Raw genomic sequence first — 13923 nt, 5'->3', positions numbered from 1 at the left:
ATTCATTTCTGATCTGGTCCATTTTGGTCACTCTCAGTGAAAATCTGAGCATCTTCATCTCTGCCTCTGGTCTTTTTGTTAGTGGCATCTCTAAACCATACGTCATAGCAGGTCTCACTACAGTCTTGTACAGCTTCCTTTTCACCCTGCTATCCTTTTGTCACAAATCACCCTGACACTCATCTCTACCCACTCCACCCTGCCTACACTCTCTCCTCTTTGCCTCTTTTGTGCACAAGCCATTGCTTTGGATGGTTGGCCCCAGATGTTTAAACTCATTTGCCTCAACTATCTGTACTCCTTACAGTTTCAGCTTTACAACTGTTCCCTCCTCTTCTTCCTCTTCTCTCTGGAGCATACCTCCACCTCTCCAGGCTCTCTTCCAACTCCTCCCTACTCTCACTACAGGTCACACTATCATCTGCAAACACTACAATCCACTGTCAATCCAAGTCCTGCCTGACCTCATCTAACCCTGATGTAATCCCACTCTGACCTCCCCACTGAAAAATGTAAAAATGTCCTCACGCATGTCCTAAACCAACCTCACAATCATCCTTTGTTGGTTCAATACTTGTAATTGTTTTCCTGTTTGGTCTGTTATGACCACTAGCTTATAATTACAATGTTTTAAGATTGCAGTTATGATATACTGACTCTAATACAGCATTTTAGCGTCAAAGGCTGTTCAATTTCTTGCTCAACATTGTTCTAGAATATCACTAACAGCGACTCTAAGCTTTTATTACTCAAAGGTTCAGTTCATCTACTCTCTGTGCCCTTTTAGCTCTGTCTCTTTAAGGTCCTACTCTCTTCTGATTGGCTGCCCATATGCAAACAAAACTGTTGTGTTGCTCATCTCAAACATAGGCACAAGACCACTTGACACAAAAATAGAAACCATTTTGAACACACTGTTTTTACAAGACATGCATTTGCAACTTGGGGCTGCAATGACTACTTGTTAACATAAATGTACATTTAAGGAAAAATAGAAAATATATTTACTGTTTCTACTATAAAGGTAAAGCAGAGGATAAAAAACAGGCAAAGTGTTACAAGCAAGAGTATCCTACCCTCTCTTCATTTTTGTGAAGTCCACCGCTGCTAGTCTGTAAGACATGGCTTTTTCATTCAGGTAGCGGCTGTAGCGTCTGATGAAGGTTGACATGTTATACCCTGTAGGGCAGAGAGAGGGTGCTGCAGTTAGAGATTGATCAGCTTGACCAATTTTCACATTAGATTAAGAAGCTACACTTATTTTAATTAAAAATATAGTCGCTTCTTTGCGACCAACCCGCATTTCCAGTGCTCATGCATTACCTTACTTTATTTATTTATCTTGTTTTCCTTTTGTATATATAATTAAAAAGTCACCAAGCATGTTTTTTTAATTTTCCGCAGCCTTTGTAACAAACAAAGGGTACAGTCATCGGTAGGTTTTTCAGATTTGGTCCATCTGAGCAGCAGCTTATTGATAGCGCTACAGAGGCAGCGAGAGTCCGACATAAAGTCATTTTGTTAGATGTACAGCACTGCTGAGTCTACAAAGAGCCAAATGGCATTAAATCACCTTGTAGTGCAGCCTTATCTAGAAAGTTGTTGAGGTTGAAGAGTGTATTCCTGGAGGCAAGGTACTGCATCAATCTCTGAAGGAAAAAGAACAGAAGAATGAGTTAGTGATTTCTCTCTTTCTGTGGCCTGACAGTTTCAAGTCAAGGCCAAACTGCCACATGGGCAGCCTGTATGTACACAAATGTTGCAGCTTTATCTGCATTTTTCAGAGGGTAATTGTGCTGGCTTGGGTGACGCAGGTAACGTTTGACAAAAAAAGTTCTTCTTTTTGCAAAGTTACATTTAAAAGTAATAAAATGTACCTTCCAGTTGAACTCTGTTTATTGTTTCGGTGCCTTTTTAATGCAGTACTGTGACAAATAATATTACTGTGCACTGTACACAGTAATATTATCTGTGCTTTCTGTGTGTTTTCAGTGAATTAAAATCTAGTGTTATTGTATTTATATGTTATCAGTAATTAGAATATCTGTGGCATCTTACTGTAAAGATCATAGCATATGTATATATTTGTGTATCTACCCTACCTATGATTATATATGAATGAAACCTTGCACAAACATCGTCACACGTGCAGCAATTTTTAGCATCTATATGTTTTTTTAAAAGATTTATTATAAATCACGATTCTTTTGATTTTCATATTCACCACCTCCCTGCAAATGTGACATTATATTCTCCATTTGTGTTTGTTTCACATGTCTCAATCCACATACGTTGCTCGTACGTAATTTAAAGGTCACCAAAGTTTGTATCTATGACAGACTTTTGTTCATGTCACCACGGAAACACGGAAGAAGAATTTGAAAAAGCACCACAGGCCTGGCATTTTGTGTATGCACTTTGCTAAGGCCTCAGTCATGCAGGTCTAGGAAAACTGTATTCCCTGAGCAGTTGGCAAGTGGTTGGCAAAGAGGGTAAATGCTAAAAGGACTGGTCCTTATAGAGGGCTTTTCTACTGTACTGGAGCACTCAAAGCACTTTATACAACATGCTTTATTCATCCATTAATAAAAGGACTTTTTTTCTGCACCTAAGTGCTTTCTAGCTAACACTGGAGCTGCCAGAGATTGAACCACCAACCTTTCAATTATCTTGTTCTACCTTCTGAGCTACAGCCACCTCGTGGTGCTGCACCAAAAACCTTCTTGTGATTGCTTTGTTTGCTAGCAGGCTTCAACATTTGCCCATATATTTTGCACATATTTTACTGCTATGCTTTACAGCTTCTCCACCACTCAGTGAGTAATTGTCGAGTGTTTATAGATATAGTGTAAATTGCTGTCAATGCCCAATGCTTGTTGCCCAAAGCGTTCATAACCCCTGTATACCTCTTTGCTCCAAATTTCAACTAACAATCTCCAGCAACTGCTCACCAAATGGTCAGGGATAACACATTTCTCATTAGTAACCAGTGGTTGCTATCAGCAGTGCACTCTCTAACCTGCACATGGCCAAATTCTAAGCTAGTCAGCATTAGCTGCTAACTTAGCAATTGGCGCTTGTTCAAAGTTGCATCTGATCTAAAAAAAACACAACATCTGGAACACAAAAGCAGATTTAAGGCTGCAAAAATTACACCACCATTTAATCATCAGTTATTATTAATCTCTGGCTCTCTTCTACAGTGTGTCTTTGTCCTGTCTTCCTCCCTTCACCCCTAACCGGTCGCAGTAGATGGCCGCCTCTCGCTGAGCCTGGTTCTGTCAAGGTTTCTTCCTGTTAAAAGGAAGTTTTTTCTTCCCGCTGTCGCATCATATTATTGTTGGGGTTTTTTTCCTGTTGTCTTTGCATTATTGTAGGGTCTTGACCTTACAATAAAAAAATCACCTTGAAGCCATAGTTGTTGTGATTTGGTGCTAGAAATTGAAAACGGCAAACATTAAAGCCAGTGGGTGACATCACTGTGTCTACAACAAAGTCTAATATACAGTCTACGGGTTTGACTAGCATCTTATAGTAGCCAGTGTTACCAAACTTGGGTATATTAGCTATCGCTGTGTAACTCACTTTCTTACTTGTTTCACTGAACGTTTGCCCCGTCTTTATTTGAAAGCTCTTGCCCTACGTTTTTTTTTGCCTTTTACTAATTTCACAGCCAAGAAGGAAACAGTGAAATAATCTTCCTGAAACTGTATCAAACAGACACACTGACATCCTTGAAAACTGTATCATCATTCATAAACATGTCCAGGCTTGATGTAGTTTGTCTAGGTTGAGTTACCCAGGGGGAAAAGAAGCAGATTAACTTTCCTGTAACAACTGAAAGCAGGCAGACAATTAAGAGCTCAATGGAGAAAAAAGGCAGCCTCTGGAAAAAGCTACATTTGTATTTGTTTGGTTTATTTGAGTCGTGGTTGCCAGGGTGGATCAGGTCAGTCAGCTCGCTGTGGTGTTTTAACATTAAGAGCTGATTCATACGACTTTTCCTTGATCTAGCGTTCACAATCTGCCCTCACTACCAATACAAAACAACCCCTTCTTTCCTTAACTGATATCCCATTTGCAGCAAAACCCATTCCAGCATCCACTTTTTAAAAGGATCAGATCACGTTAAGCAAGCTTTGATGCCAATTCAGAGGCCTGTAAACACGCAGTCTTTCTGGCCAGGGTGAAAACCAGTGAGGAAAAAGCCAGGCTAAAAACGCCCAATTTAAACAACCCTGACAAATTTTTAAAACATCATGTCACTGCTCATGTCACTGAAAGCTTTGTTGCTCACATGCTCTGAAAGGGTCATCGTCCCCGGAGTAATCGTTGCCACGGCACTTCTATCTAGTCTCAGAAGCTCATCATTTAACATGTTTGATGTTTTTTGGTCGCTGCTCTCGCAGGGTGCGCAGTGGAGCGCTGCGATTTGTCATACTGGCCATTGAAATGTCAGCCGAGTATTTCATCTGTCCTTGCTGGACACATGGAAGACACGGTTTCAAAGAATCTCACTGAGGGTGCGTTGGAGAGAAATCTCTACAAAGTATTTAGGATCGATCAAAACACCAGCAAGCTCAGAGTCTCTCTCGTGCTCATTCACAGAGTATTAGACTGTACAGGAAATGGTTTGATCGTCATCTTTTGCTGCCTAGTGACAATTTGTGTAATTAATTGATAACACACACAGGAGTCACTGGTAATGAGAGGTTATTTGGTGCCTTTTTCTATTGGAAGAGCAATACTGATAAATAGATGAATAAGCTTTTCTACATTTTTATTTAGAGCTTCGGCAGAGTCATTTTGGCCTTTCAAGTCACGTCCCACCACTCAGGAAATGTTGACCTCAAAAAAACAGTGAGACGGATCATTTTAGAAGCACCATAGTGCATTTAAGATCTCTTTAAAACAAGCATTTTTTGTCAGGATGACAAATAATTTTCCTGTTGTCACAAGATCAGAGGGGACAAACATCCTCCGAATTTCCCCGGGCATCCATACGTCAATGCGGGTTGACTCACCTCATTGCCGTACATCATGAGGTGGTGTGTGGTGATGAGCGCTTTAAAAACCACAATCCAGCTGTTGCTAGTTGTGCGCTCCAGCAGTGTGTCTGCCAGGTGGGGGATGCTGACGTTCAGCTCATTGGTGCAGTGGATCAGGTCTGGAGGAGACAAAAAAAAAGATGACCCATGAAACAATCTGGAGAAAAGTGTGAAAGCAAGGTGAAGGAACACACAAATAAACTCCAACCCCGCCTGTTCACTTACTGTAAGTCATTGTGAATAAAAGCAACAGTTGCTGATGGAGTGAACAATCACACAGACTGAAGTCATATTGACTGGTGCATTTATCTCGCCTCAATGAACAAATGATGGATTAATGATATCGATGAATGATATAGTCTCTATAGATGGATGTATCTCCAAATGCACATCTGAGACTGTAATTCAGCAACGCTGCCAGCCTCCTCTACAAAAATATCAATAAAATATCAACTCAGAAGATGGAAAGGTACATTGCAAGGTCGATTCCATTCCCGCGTAATGAACTTAAGCGACACATATTTTATTTAGGAAAAAAAAACTAAAAAAAAAAAACTGTCAGATGAATGGAGTGATGATGAATATTGACTGTGAGTTTTCTTCCCGAGCATCTTTGTTAGCGATGATGGACTAAAACAGATGACCCCCACCCTCCCAACAGTTAACATCCGAGAGTCGCATCTAGAATGTAAATTGGCCGTTTAAAGCAAATGTGGAACACGTTTTAAAAAAGGGGGAAAAACAGCTCGGTGCTGTATGTCAGACTCAAAGGTCTGGCAAACGACAGGTCGAGTGTGTGCTCGCATGTGCGTGTTCACATCTGAGAACTGGCAGGGAAACAGAGGAGTAGGGTTTTTGTTTGTGCTCAGTCTTGTAGATACAACAAAAATAATTAAAAATAGAGATAAGAAGTGTTGCTGGGATGGGTTGCAGGAATGTTGCCCTACATTCTTTAAGGAACTGGGCTCAGAAGCAAAATGCAAAGTATGTTTGGCATCTGTTGAAGCACAAAGACTTGCAGGCTTCTAGTAAAATGGTGCAAACATGCCCCGTGTTTTACACAGTGCATTACATACTGCATAGCCTACAGATCCACTTGTGTGATTCTGAAATGTTCAATTACTGTAAACGAAAGGTTGTTAAAATCTTCAGGGACAGATTTTCTTATCTTGACTTGGGGCATTTCTACAGTAAAAAAAACCCTTTTTTTTATAAACACACTATACAGAGTGCATTCATAATATATAGCTCATGCTATTTGCTCAGTGACATTTATCAGCAAGCTGGAGATTTTTTTCCTGGATAAAACAATCTGCATCAAATTCTCAGTGATGCTGTTAAAAGTGAGATTGTGCAGGCTGCTTAAAGGCCAGCTGGTAACAGGGTCTCAGCTAATCCTGGTAAAACACACACTGGGACCAAAAGTGATAAACAGACAGAAGAAATGAATCTAAAATGTTACCAGATGAGATGAGAAGTGTGAAATCAGGACGATCCACGGTTTCACTTGAATTTGGTAACAAGACACCAGCAACAAAAGTGTGTCGCACAATTATAATGAAAGGAACTAAATTAAAGAGTCCCTTGTGCAATCAGAGAAAACCAGTGTAGTCACAGGCAGACGGGGAAGCATCTGTGTGCTGAGATACTGAGAAAGCTGTTTGGTTTCTGAGATCTGCTTCTTTTTTTCTTTCTTTTTTTTTGCAGGATCAGAGGTTATCAGTGTTTTGTTTTGAAAGCTTGATGAGGTTTTCTGCAGCCACTGAAACGCTGGATACCAAAGAGTCCCGGTTCGCACCCTGATTAACCATTGACTGCATGTCGAAACACACCCTAAGCAACAGCGACCAGCGGCAGCTGATGCTTCGATCCAACTCAGCTTGGTCTTATTTTATTTTAGTTTCGACTGCGAAAGCCTCAGCAGGAACAGCACAGCCAATAATAAGTGTAAAAGTATTGATTATAGGTTGTCACCTCATCCAGCTTGGCCTACAATGAATTACGAACGCAGCCAAGACTGTCAGACTCTCAACTCTGCTGCATTAATGTCATGACATTTGGTCTCCTGCTTTAGGGCCAAATATAAGCCAAAGGTCTGTCCACTCCCTACATCTGAAAGCAGAAAATGTAACATGCACAGGAAGCAATAAAATTGGCACAAGAAACAATTCCCAAACTAACGCATATTGAATAGATATATGTATATATACGCAACAATAAAATCCTCAATTCCTCCTTTAAAATCCTTAATGTGTGCCTCTTGCATTCCATGTCTAAATTAGGACCATTTCTCTGAAACCCTGTATGTTTGCTTTTATGTTCATGGGCTTTTAAACTGCAAGGACTAGAGCTTCTAGTAGTTTTATGTGACACTTGAATAAAAACGATGTAAGATGAGGCAACAGAGTGGAAAAATAACCACATATTTGCCTCATATTTAGAGGTAGCTGAGCTCAAAAGCAGAGCTTGAAGGATGATCCTAGGAAATTCAGAAATAAATAAATATAAAAAAAACCCAAACATCTATATCAAGCTGTAACTAAACAGCAGACAAGGTCAAAAAGTGTTCAGTTTTACACTGCCTGTGAGTAACCAGTAACTAATTCACTGGAGGTTTAGAGATATTTAACTTTTAGTAGGGTAATTACTACATTTCCATGTCCCAATCTATTTGTTCCTTTGGGTGACAATTCATCAGCTGGGATTTAACCATCGATGTGTGGCTGTGCAAATAGCCAGAGGGATGTGATGATGATGACAATGATGATGATGAAGTATTGATTGCACGATTGCCAGCTGGGATTATCGATAAGCCGAAATCCACACAGGAAAAAAATGCAGATAAAGAACACAAAAAGAAGTGAGATTTATGCTGCAAGCGTGCAAAGGTTTGCACGATTACACGACAACACGGCGCTAAATTTAAGACACCTGTAATACTGGTTAGGATCAAATGTAAGAGCAGAGTTTTAAAGTATGCATGACTGAAGGGATTTGAGCTCATAAAGAGATTTACTTTAAAATGCAATAAAAACTTTTTTTCCCCTCCCATGTGTTTTAAGGCCTTGGCGTTAAAAAAGAAAAAAAAAAGTGAATATCATTCAGAGCGTGTAATTGAACTACAAGATGTCAGAGTAAGCATGTGTGTGCGTGGCGAGGAGGGGGGATTCGTGTATATTACTCTTCTGTTTGACCGCCTGTGCGGCTGAGCCCCGTCATTCGTTGTATTTTTGCTCATCTGTCGTCACTTCTTCCTCTTTCTCGCTGCTGCCTTTCACTGAATCCAGCCGAGAGGCCAAAAGCGAAGAACATCGGAGCAAAAAAGGCAGATAATTATTCTCGACACAATTAGCTTCTTTTTGAATAAATCTACAACGTGACGCTACAGCATTTCAGCAGTGACGCACAAGCAAAGAAATCATACAGTGAATACCACTGCTGACTGTGCTCTGGGGGCAGAAGGTAATTTTTAGCCTGATTACTCTTCTACTATGTCATTACCCTGTGTTTGTGTGTGTGTCATGCTCATTATTTGCTGTGGGTCATCAAAGATGAACATTTGCCACTGAAGTCACCTACCACAGCGGCAAGGTCATGACCCCGTAAGAGGGGGGGGAAAAAAAGGAGGCCTGGGTTTGGTCACTCTGAATAGATTTATTGTGCGTAGCATTTACTCTATGCTGTGCCTGCTGTGGTGGCTCAATAACAACTAGAGTGTATTTTAACTCTGCTTATCAAACTAACCTCAGATTATTTTAACAGATTCTTTCTTTCCAATCTGAACAGTTTCTTCCCGGCAGCTCTGTATTCTTTTAGCCACACCGAGTTTGCTCCACTCGCTCGTGTCCTCCATGCAGAGAGCTTTTATAATAAGCTTTGCATTATCTGAAAATACAAACCAAATGTCCGCCGTTTTCTCATAACCTGAGTTTACCACGCAGGTTCGGTTAGAAAAGAGTCTCAGATGCATTGATGGCCGAACAAAGAGACCTGTGATTGCACGCAGTCCTGTACAGCTGACTCATCAGAAGCTCCTTGAGAGCAGTTGTGTTCACTGCCTTTTCTTTGCATTCTTTATTCACTTCCCCACCAAGGTCCTCTCAGTCAAATTAAGGCTCAGGCCCACTGACCGCCTGATGACAAACACACTTCCTTCCTGGAGCGCCTCCTTAACCTTAAAAGTGTGCCCTAATGCGGATGAGAGAGAGTGCTGGATGTTGGCTTAGAAGAGAGGCTCTCTAGCTGGAAATAGAAAGTATTTTATTGCGGCATCTATTAGAACAGCTGCATCTGAATGGCTTCAGTACAAAATTGCTTATTTAACTAAAAAATGTGATTCACACTTCCATGGGAGTGAATCAAATCTACAAAGGAGTCGTATCAATGTGGAAAAGGAGAATAAACCACCTTCACCAGAATAAACTGACCGACTCTGAGAGAAACTTCTCTGCCCTTGTGAGTCGTGACAAAAACTGTTTTATAATCCACTTGACAGATGGACATTTGTCATGTAAATGCTCCGGTTCTATTTTAAGATTTTCTGCTCTCACCCTTGAGTTAAGTGACATTTACTAGTTTCTGAGATACACCCACTCGTGGCAGGCGCTGAAGGTGGATGACCTTCTGTCGTTTAATATCTGCAGGAGTCCAATGTTCTCATAAAACTGGGGCGTCTGTGGCGAGCACAATAACAAACGAGCACCGGTGCTAGTCTGTTGATGCACTTGCGGCGATACTGAACGTGGAGCCATCAGTAGGTTTGATTCTCTTCTACTTATTTTTCCAAGGATGTGTGAAACTGTGTATAGCGTAAAACATCAGCCTCTAAAAAACTTAATAATTAACACTGAGCGCCTGCCACCATCGAGGTAAGATTAATATGAAATCAAAGCAGCAGGAATTACTCTAGAGCAGGGGTGGGCAACTCCAGGCCTCGAGGGCCGGTGTCCCTGCAGGTTTTAGATGTGTCCTTGAACCAACACAGCTGATTTAAATGGCTAAATTAGCTCCTCAACATGTCTTGAAGTTCTCCAGAGGCCTGGTAACGAACTAATCATGTGATTCAGGTGTGTTGACCCAAGGTGAGATCTAAAACCTGCAGGACACCGGCCCTCGAGGCTTGGAGTTGCCCACCCCTGCTCTAGAGTCACAAAAGGGCTCCTTCATCGTAAATGCTCAGAGAAACCTGCTTCTGAGCCCCCACTGGGTGTTTCCTGCTTCTTCTTCTTTTTTCTTTTTTTTTAGTGAGGCAGCCCTCTTTAGATATATTACACTGAAATGCCTGGTGGCATATCTTGTAAGGGAGCCCAAAATCCACAATGGTACCCTCTGCTGTGGACATGACTGACCAATCCACTGCCAAACTTGCCGGGCGACCGACTGACTGGGTGGGTGGGTGTGTAGCTGGATGACTGGCTGTTTGGCCACTTGCCTCATGGTCTCTCTCTGACTGATTTATCCACATTTCCTCCAGATTCGCTGTCTTGCTGTCTGTCTGCCTGCATGTGAGTGTGACTGGCAGTGCCATTGATCACCCATGCTCTCTATTGATCATGTCAAGTAATTATAGTGAGGCAGAAAAGCCACCTAACCTAACAGCCACCTAATAATCACTGATGCAATCCACATGTGAGAAATCCTCTTTATCACTGTGTGCATCATTGCTACTGATTGCATAGACAATTAGCTGGGGAGTGGAAAAAGTGCACTGCTCTTCCTAAAACCTTGACAGGGTCCTCAGCACCTTTAGGACTGACCAGCAGCGCGTTTATCAGCGAGAATGCATGGCAGAAAAATGTTGCACAATAACGCACATTCTGTACTGAAGAGTCTCCAAGGGACATAGTGCTGCTGCTGCTCCTGATAGTGGCATTAATAATGGATAGGCCTACACTGGTTGCAATATGATTAGCTTATACCAGAGTGGCCTATTTCCCCTGAATGACATGCACAGATAATGCCTGGCTTGCCCCCCTCTCGCCTTATATTAAAAAAAAGAGAGACGAAGAAGATCTCCGCTTGCTCTGATGGTCAGTGGTGGAGCCTGTGTGCGCTCGGCTGCTGCGTAAATCACGTTTTAATCTAATGGAATGTAACGGTGCCTAATTAAAGAAGCTGTGAACATAAGCGGGCCGGATGAGAGAGAGAGAGGTGGTGGGAGGGGGGGAGCGTAATGCTGTTTATACAAGCTACCCTTTGTGAGGAAAAAGATGCTGGTCGCTTGATGCATGCATGCAGGCAGGCTGCCTATCTATACAGTAAGCAGTGATGGTATGCTTAACCTACAGTCAAGGTGTTTCTTCTTGGGTCCGCTGACTTCGTGCGTCGTGGCCTTGCAGACGGCTTTGCTGATGGCAGACCCGGTCATGCTGTGCTGTGCGGCGGCGATCCGGTCGGTCAAAGACTGTCCCGACATGTTACGGAGGAGGAGGCGGCGGCGGCGGCGGTGGTGGTGGTGGTGGTGGAGGAGGAGGAGGAGGCAGGCGGAGGAGTGATGGTCGAGTCCGGGTGGGGGGAACCGGGGAGGACGATCAAAATGTCTTTAGCGGCAGGGAAGAGGAGGAGGAGGAGGGTAGTGCCCTCTGTGAGAATCGGCCAGAGGAGGGAGAAGAGGAGGAGGAGGTGGTGGTGGAGGACAGCAGCGTACACGGACCAGGATCCGGTGGGAGAATTCATGCGGCGGCCAAATAAAGCGTTAAACGGTCACACATCCAGAGAAGCATCCAAAAATCCAGCGCAGGGCAACAGGGTGGCCCAGCTGCAGAAATAATCAACCTGCTTGTAAAAAAGAAGAAAATCGGTGTAGCCTGTCAGAGCGGCCTGCATCCAAAGCTGGTCAGTGTATTAATATAATCTACAGTATCCCTGAAATAGACGCTGCTGAGGGTGAAATGCCGGCGCAGAGTCCGTGCCAGAGCGCCGAATCACAAAAAAGCAATGTCAGTGATAGAAAGACGGCCGGCGATGATTATGAAATCTATGCCGCATCACCATGACTGAAGACTAATTTTTCAAAGACACTGGCTGTAGCATTGTCCTTTCCCTCCCCTTTTCCTTCTTCTTCACCCGGTATCGCCTCTGAACGTGTGCACAGATCCGACTGCAAGCGCCTCTCTGATTCGCACACAGCACCCCGCGCTGGCTGCATGAAACCTCAGCCGCTGTGATTTTTATCCCCAGTCTTTTTAATCTTCTTTACAAAAGGGTGTATTTCTCTGCTGAGGTTTCCGATAGGCCAATTCTGATTTATTTATTTATTTTGTCAGTCAAACTTGTGTGTAAAATGGCAGCACATGAATCAGGTGACTGAGAAACGAGGGCGATTGGACCACTTCTCGAGTCCGGGGAGGGCATCTTAAAGCAGAAGGCTTTTCAAGGAGAGAAAAGCATCAGCTGGTTTATCACCTTAGTGCATACGGACAGCACAATAGTGTGATGTGCAAACTCGCGCTGATTATCTGCTGTCCAATGAAATGTAGACACATAGTGAGGAAAAACCACTAATAATAACAACACACAAAAAGATGTTTTATTCCTGTAACACCTCCTATGAAAAGGTGCCTCTGACCCCGTGTGTTTTAGTTTGTGCTTTTAAATCCCAGGAAAACCAGATGGTGACGTTTATTGTAAATAATTCCCCACCAATATTCCACCTCCAGTTTTTAACTTAATACTATGAGGGAGCTTTAAGTAATCGTTTTTGCTTTAATATCTTTTCACCGTTACAGTGAAATGTAGTTCCTGGAATGAAACAGTCTTCTCATAATGGTAAAATAACTCACAGGAGGATATTACTTAAATAGCTTAAAACATATTTCCTTGTGTTATCCAGAAAGCTTTAGAAGATATTCTCTGGACCACAAAATATTCACACTGCTAAAATTTAAACCCTGCAGGAACCTCTGTCCCTGTTTTGTCAATTTATTTTAATTTCTGTGGATTCAAAAATCATTGGTTCAAACTACTGTACATAAGTAAAAGTTGTTTTTATGTGTCACCATCTCCACTTTGCCAGGATCTGGAAGAAGACACAAACTGTCACCCTCAACCAGGAACTAGCAAGCTTCCTGTGAGCTGGAAACCTGTGGAACAGCAGTGCCGCAGTCCACAGTGAAGTGTGTTTTACATCACTGGACTGAGAAGGCACCAAGCAAGGCAAGTGCCTGCTCCAAAATTACACCTTCAAGCTCTATTTGAATTTTCAGCTGCTCACATGGACAAATCAAACATCCTCTGGAAAAAAGTTTGATGGTCAGAGGAGACCAAGGTTGAGCTATTTGGTCACAATGACAAAGAGGTATGTTTGGAGGAGTAAAGGAGGTGAGGATTTCAAACCTAAGAACAATCCACCAGCTGTCAAGCTGGTGGTGGTAGCATAATTCTCTGGGGCTGCTTAGCTGCCAGTGGTACAGGTACACTGCGCAAAGTGGATGGTTTAATGGAGAAGGGGAGCTACCTCCGAATTTTCCAACATGATCACAATGATCAGCTTCAAATTGAGGACAATGATCCCTTCTTGAATGACTTTCCCAAAGCCCCGACCTCACACCAATAGAAAATCTATGGACCAGTCCTGTGCCAGGAAAACAAGCAATTTAAATGAGGTCTGCAAATTCTGTCAAGAAGAGTGGTCAAATATCTCGCCAGAATTATGCCAGAAGCTCGTTGACGGCTACCAAAAGTGTCTGGTAAAGGATGCTTGCATAATCATTGTACCATGGACAGAACAGGTCAAAGAAATCATTAAAAGTCCCAAATTACCATGACATTCATGCCCATGATTGCTGAATGTAAACGTTTGACTACAGCCGTACAACAAATACACAATCTTAAAGTTAATCTGCTGCTCAGTTATTTACCTTGGTATAAAAAATGC

At 42.4% G+C, this 13923-nt stretch overlaps 1 protein-coding gene and 1 long non-coding RNA gene across 7 annotated transcripts in view; one reads left to right on the top strand and one right to left on the bottom strand.

Moving 5' to 3' along the window:
• Positions 1 to 12322, bottom strand: part of LOC102301331 (phosphatidylinositol-binding clathrin assembly protein) — a 27828-nt gene extending 15506 nt beyond the window's left edge. For all 6 annotated transcript variants that reach the window (XM_042222273.1, XM_042222274.1, XM_042222275.1 and 3 more), the window contains exons 1-4: positions 11334 to 12322; positions 5025 to 5167; positions 1574 to 1649; positions 1077 to 1179 (exon numbers count right to left, since the gene is read on the bottom strand). In XM_042222273.1, the coding sequence (XP_042078207.1) occupies positions 1077 to 1179; positions 1574 to 1649; positions 5025 to 5167; positions 11334 to 11463 (452 nt within the window). In that variant the 5' untranslated portion in view covers positions 11464 to 12322. The remainder of the gene's footprint in view (positions 1 to 1076; positions 1180 to 1573; positions 1650 to 5024; positions 5168 to 11333) is intronic.
• On the top strand, positions 11782 to 13923 carry LOC121814783. The gene is made up of 2 exons (XR_006054566.1): positions 11782 to 11882; positions 13063 to 13923. It is a non-coding gene; the product is annotated as an uncharacterized LOC121814783 (long non-coding RNA).

The sequence above is a fragment of the Haplochromis burtoni genome, unplaced genomic scaffold (assembly GCF_018398535.1).
Source record: "Haplochromis burtoni strain Fernald_Lab_line unplaced genomic scaffold, NCSU_Asbu1 Contig_83, whole genome shotgun sequence".
In the NCBI taxonomy this organism is placed as follows: Eukaryota; Metazoa; Chordata; class Actinopteri; order Cichliformes; family Cichlidae; genus Haplochromis; species Haplochromis burtoni.
Note: the sequence above shows the minus strand (reverse complement) of the source record. Positions and strands in the feature narration are given on the sequence as shown.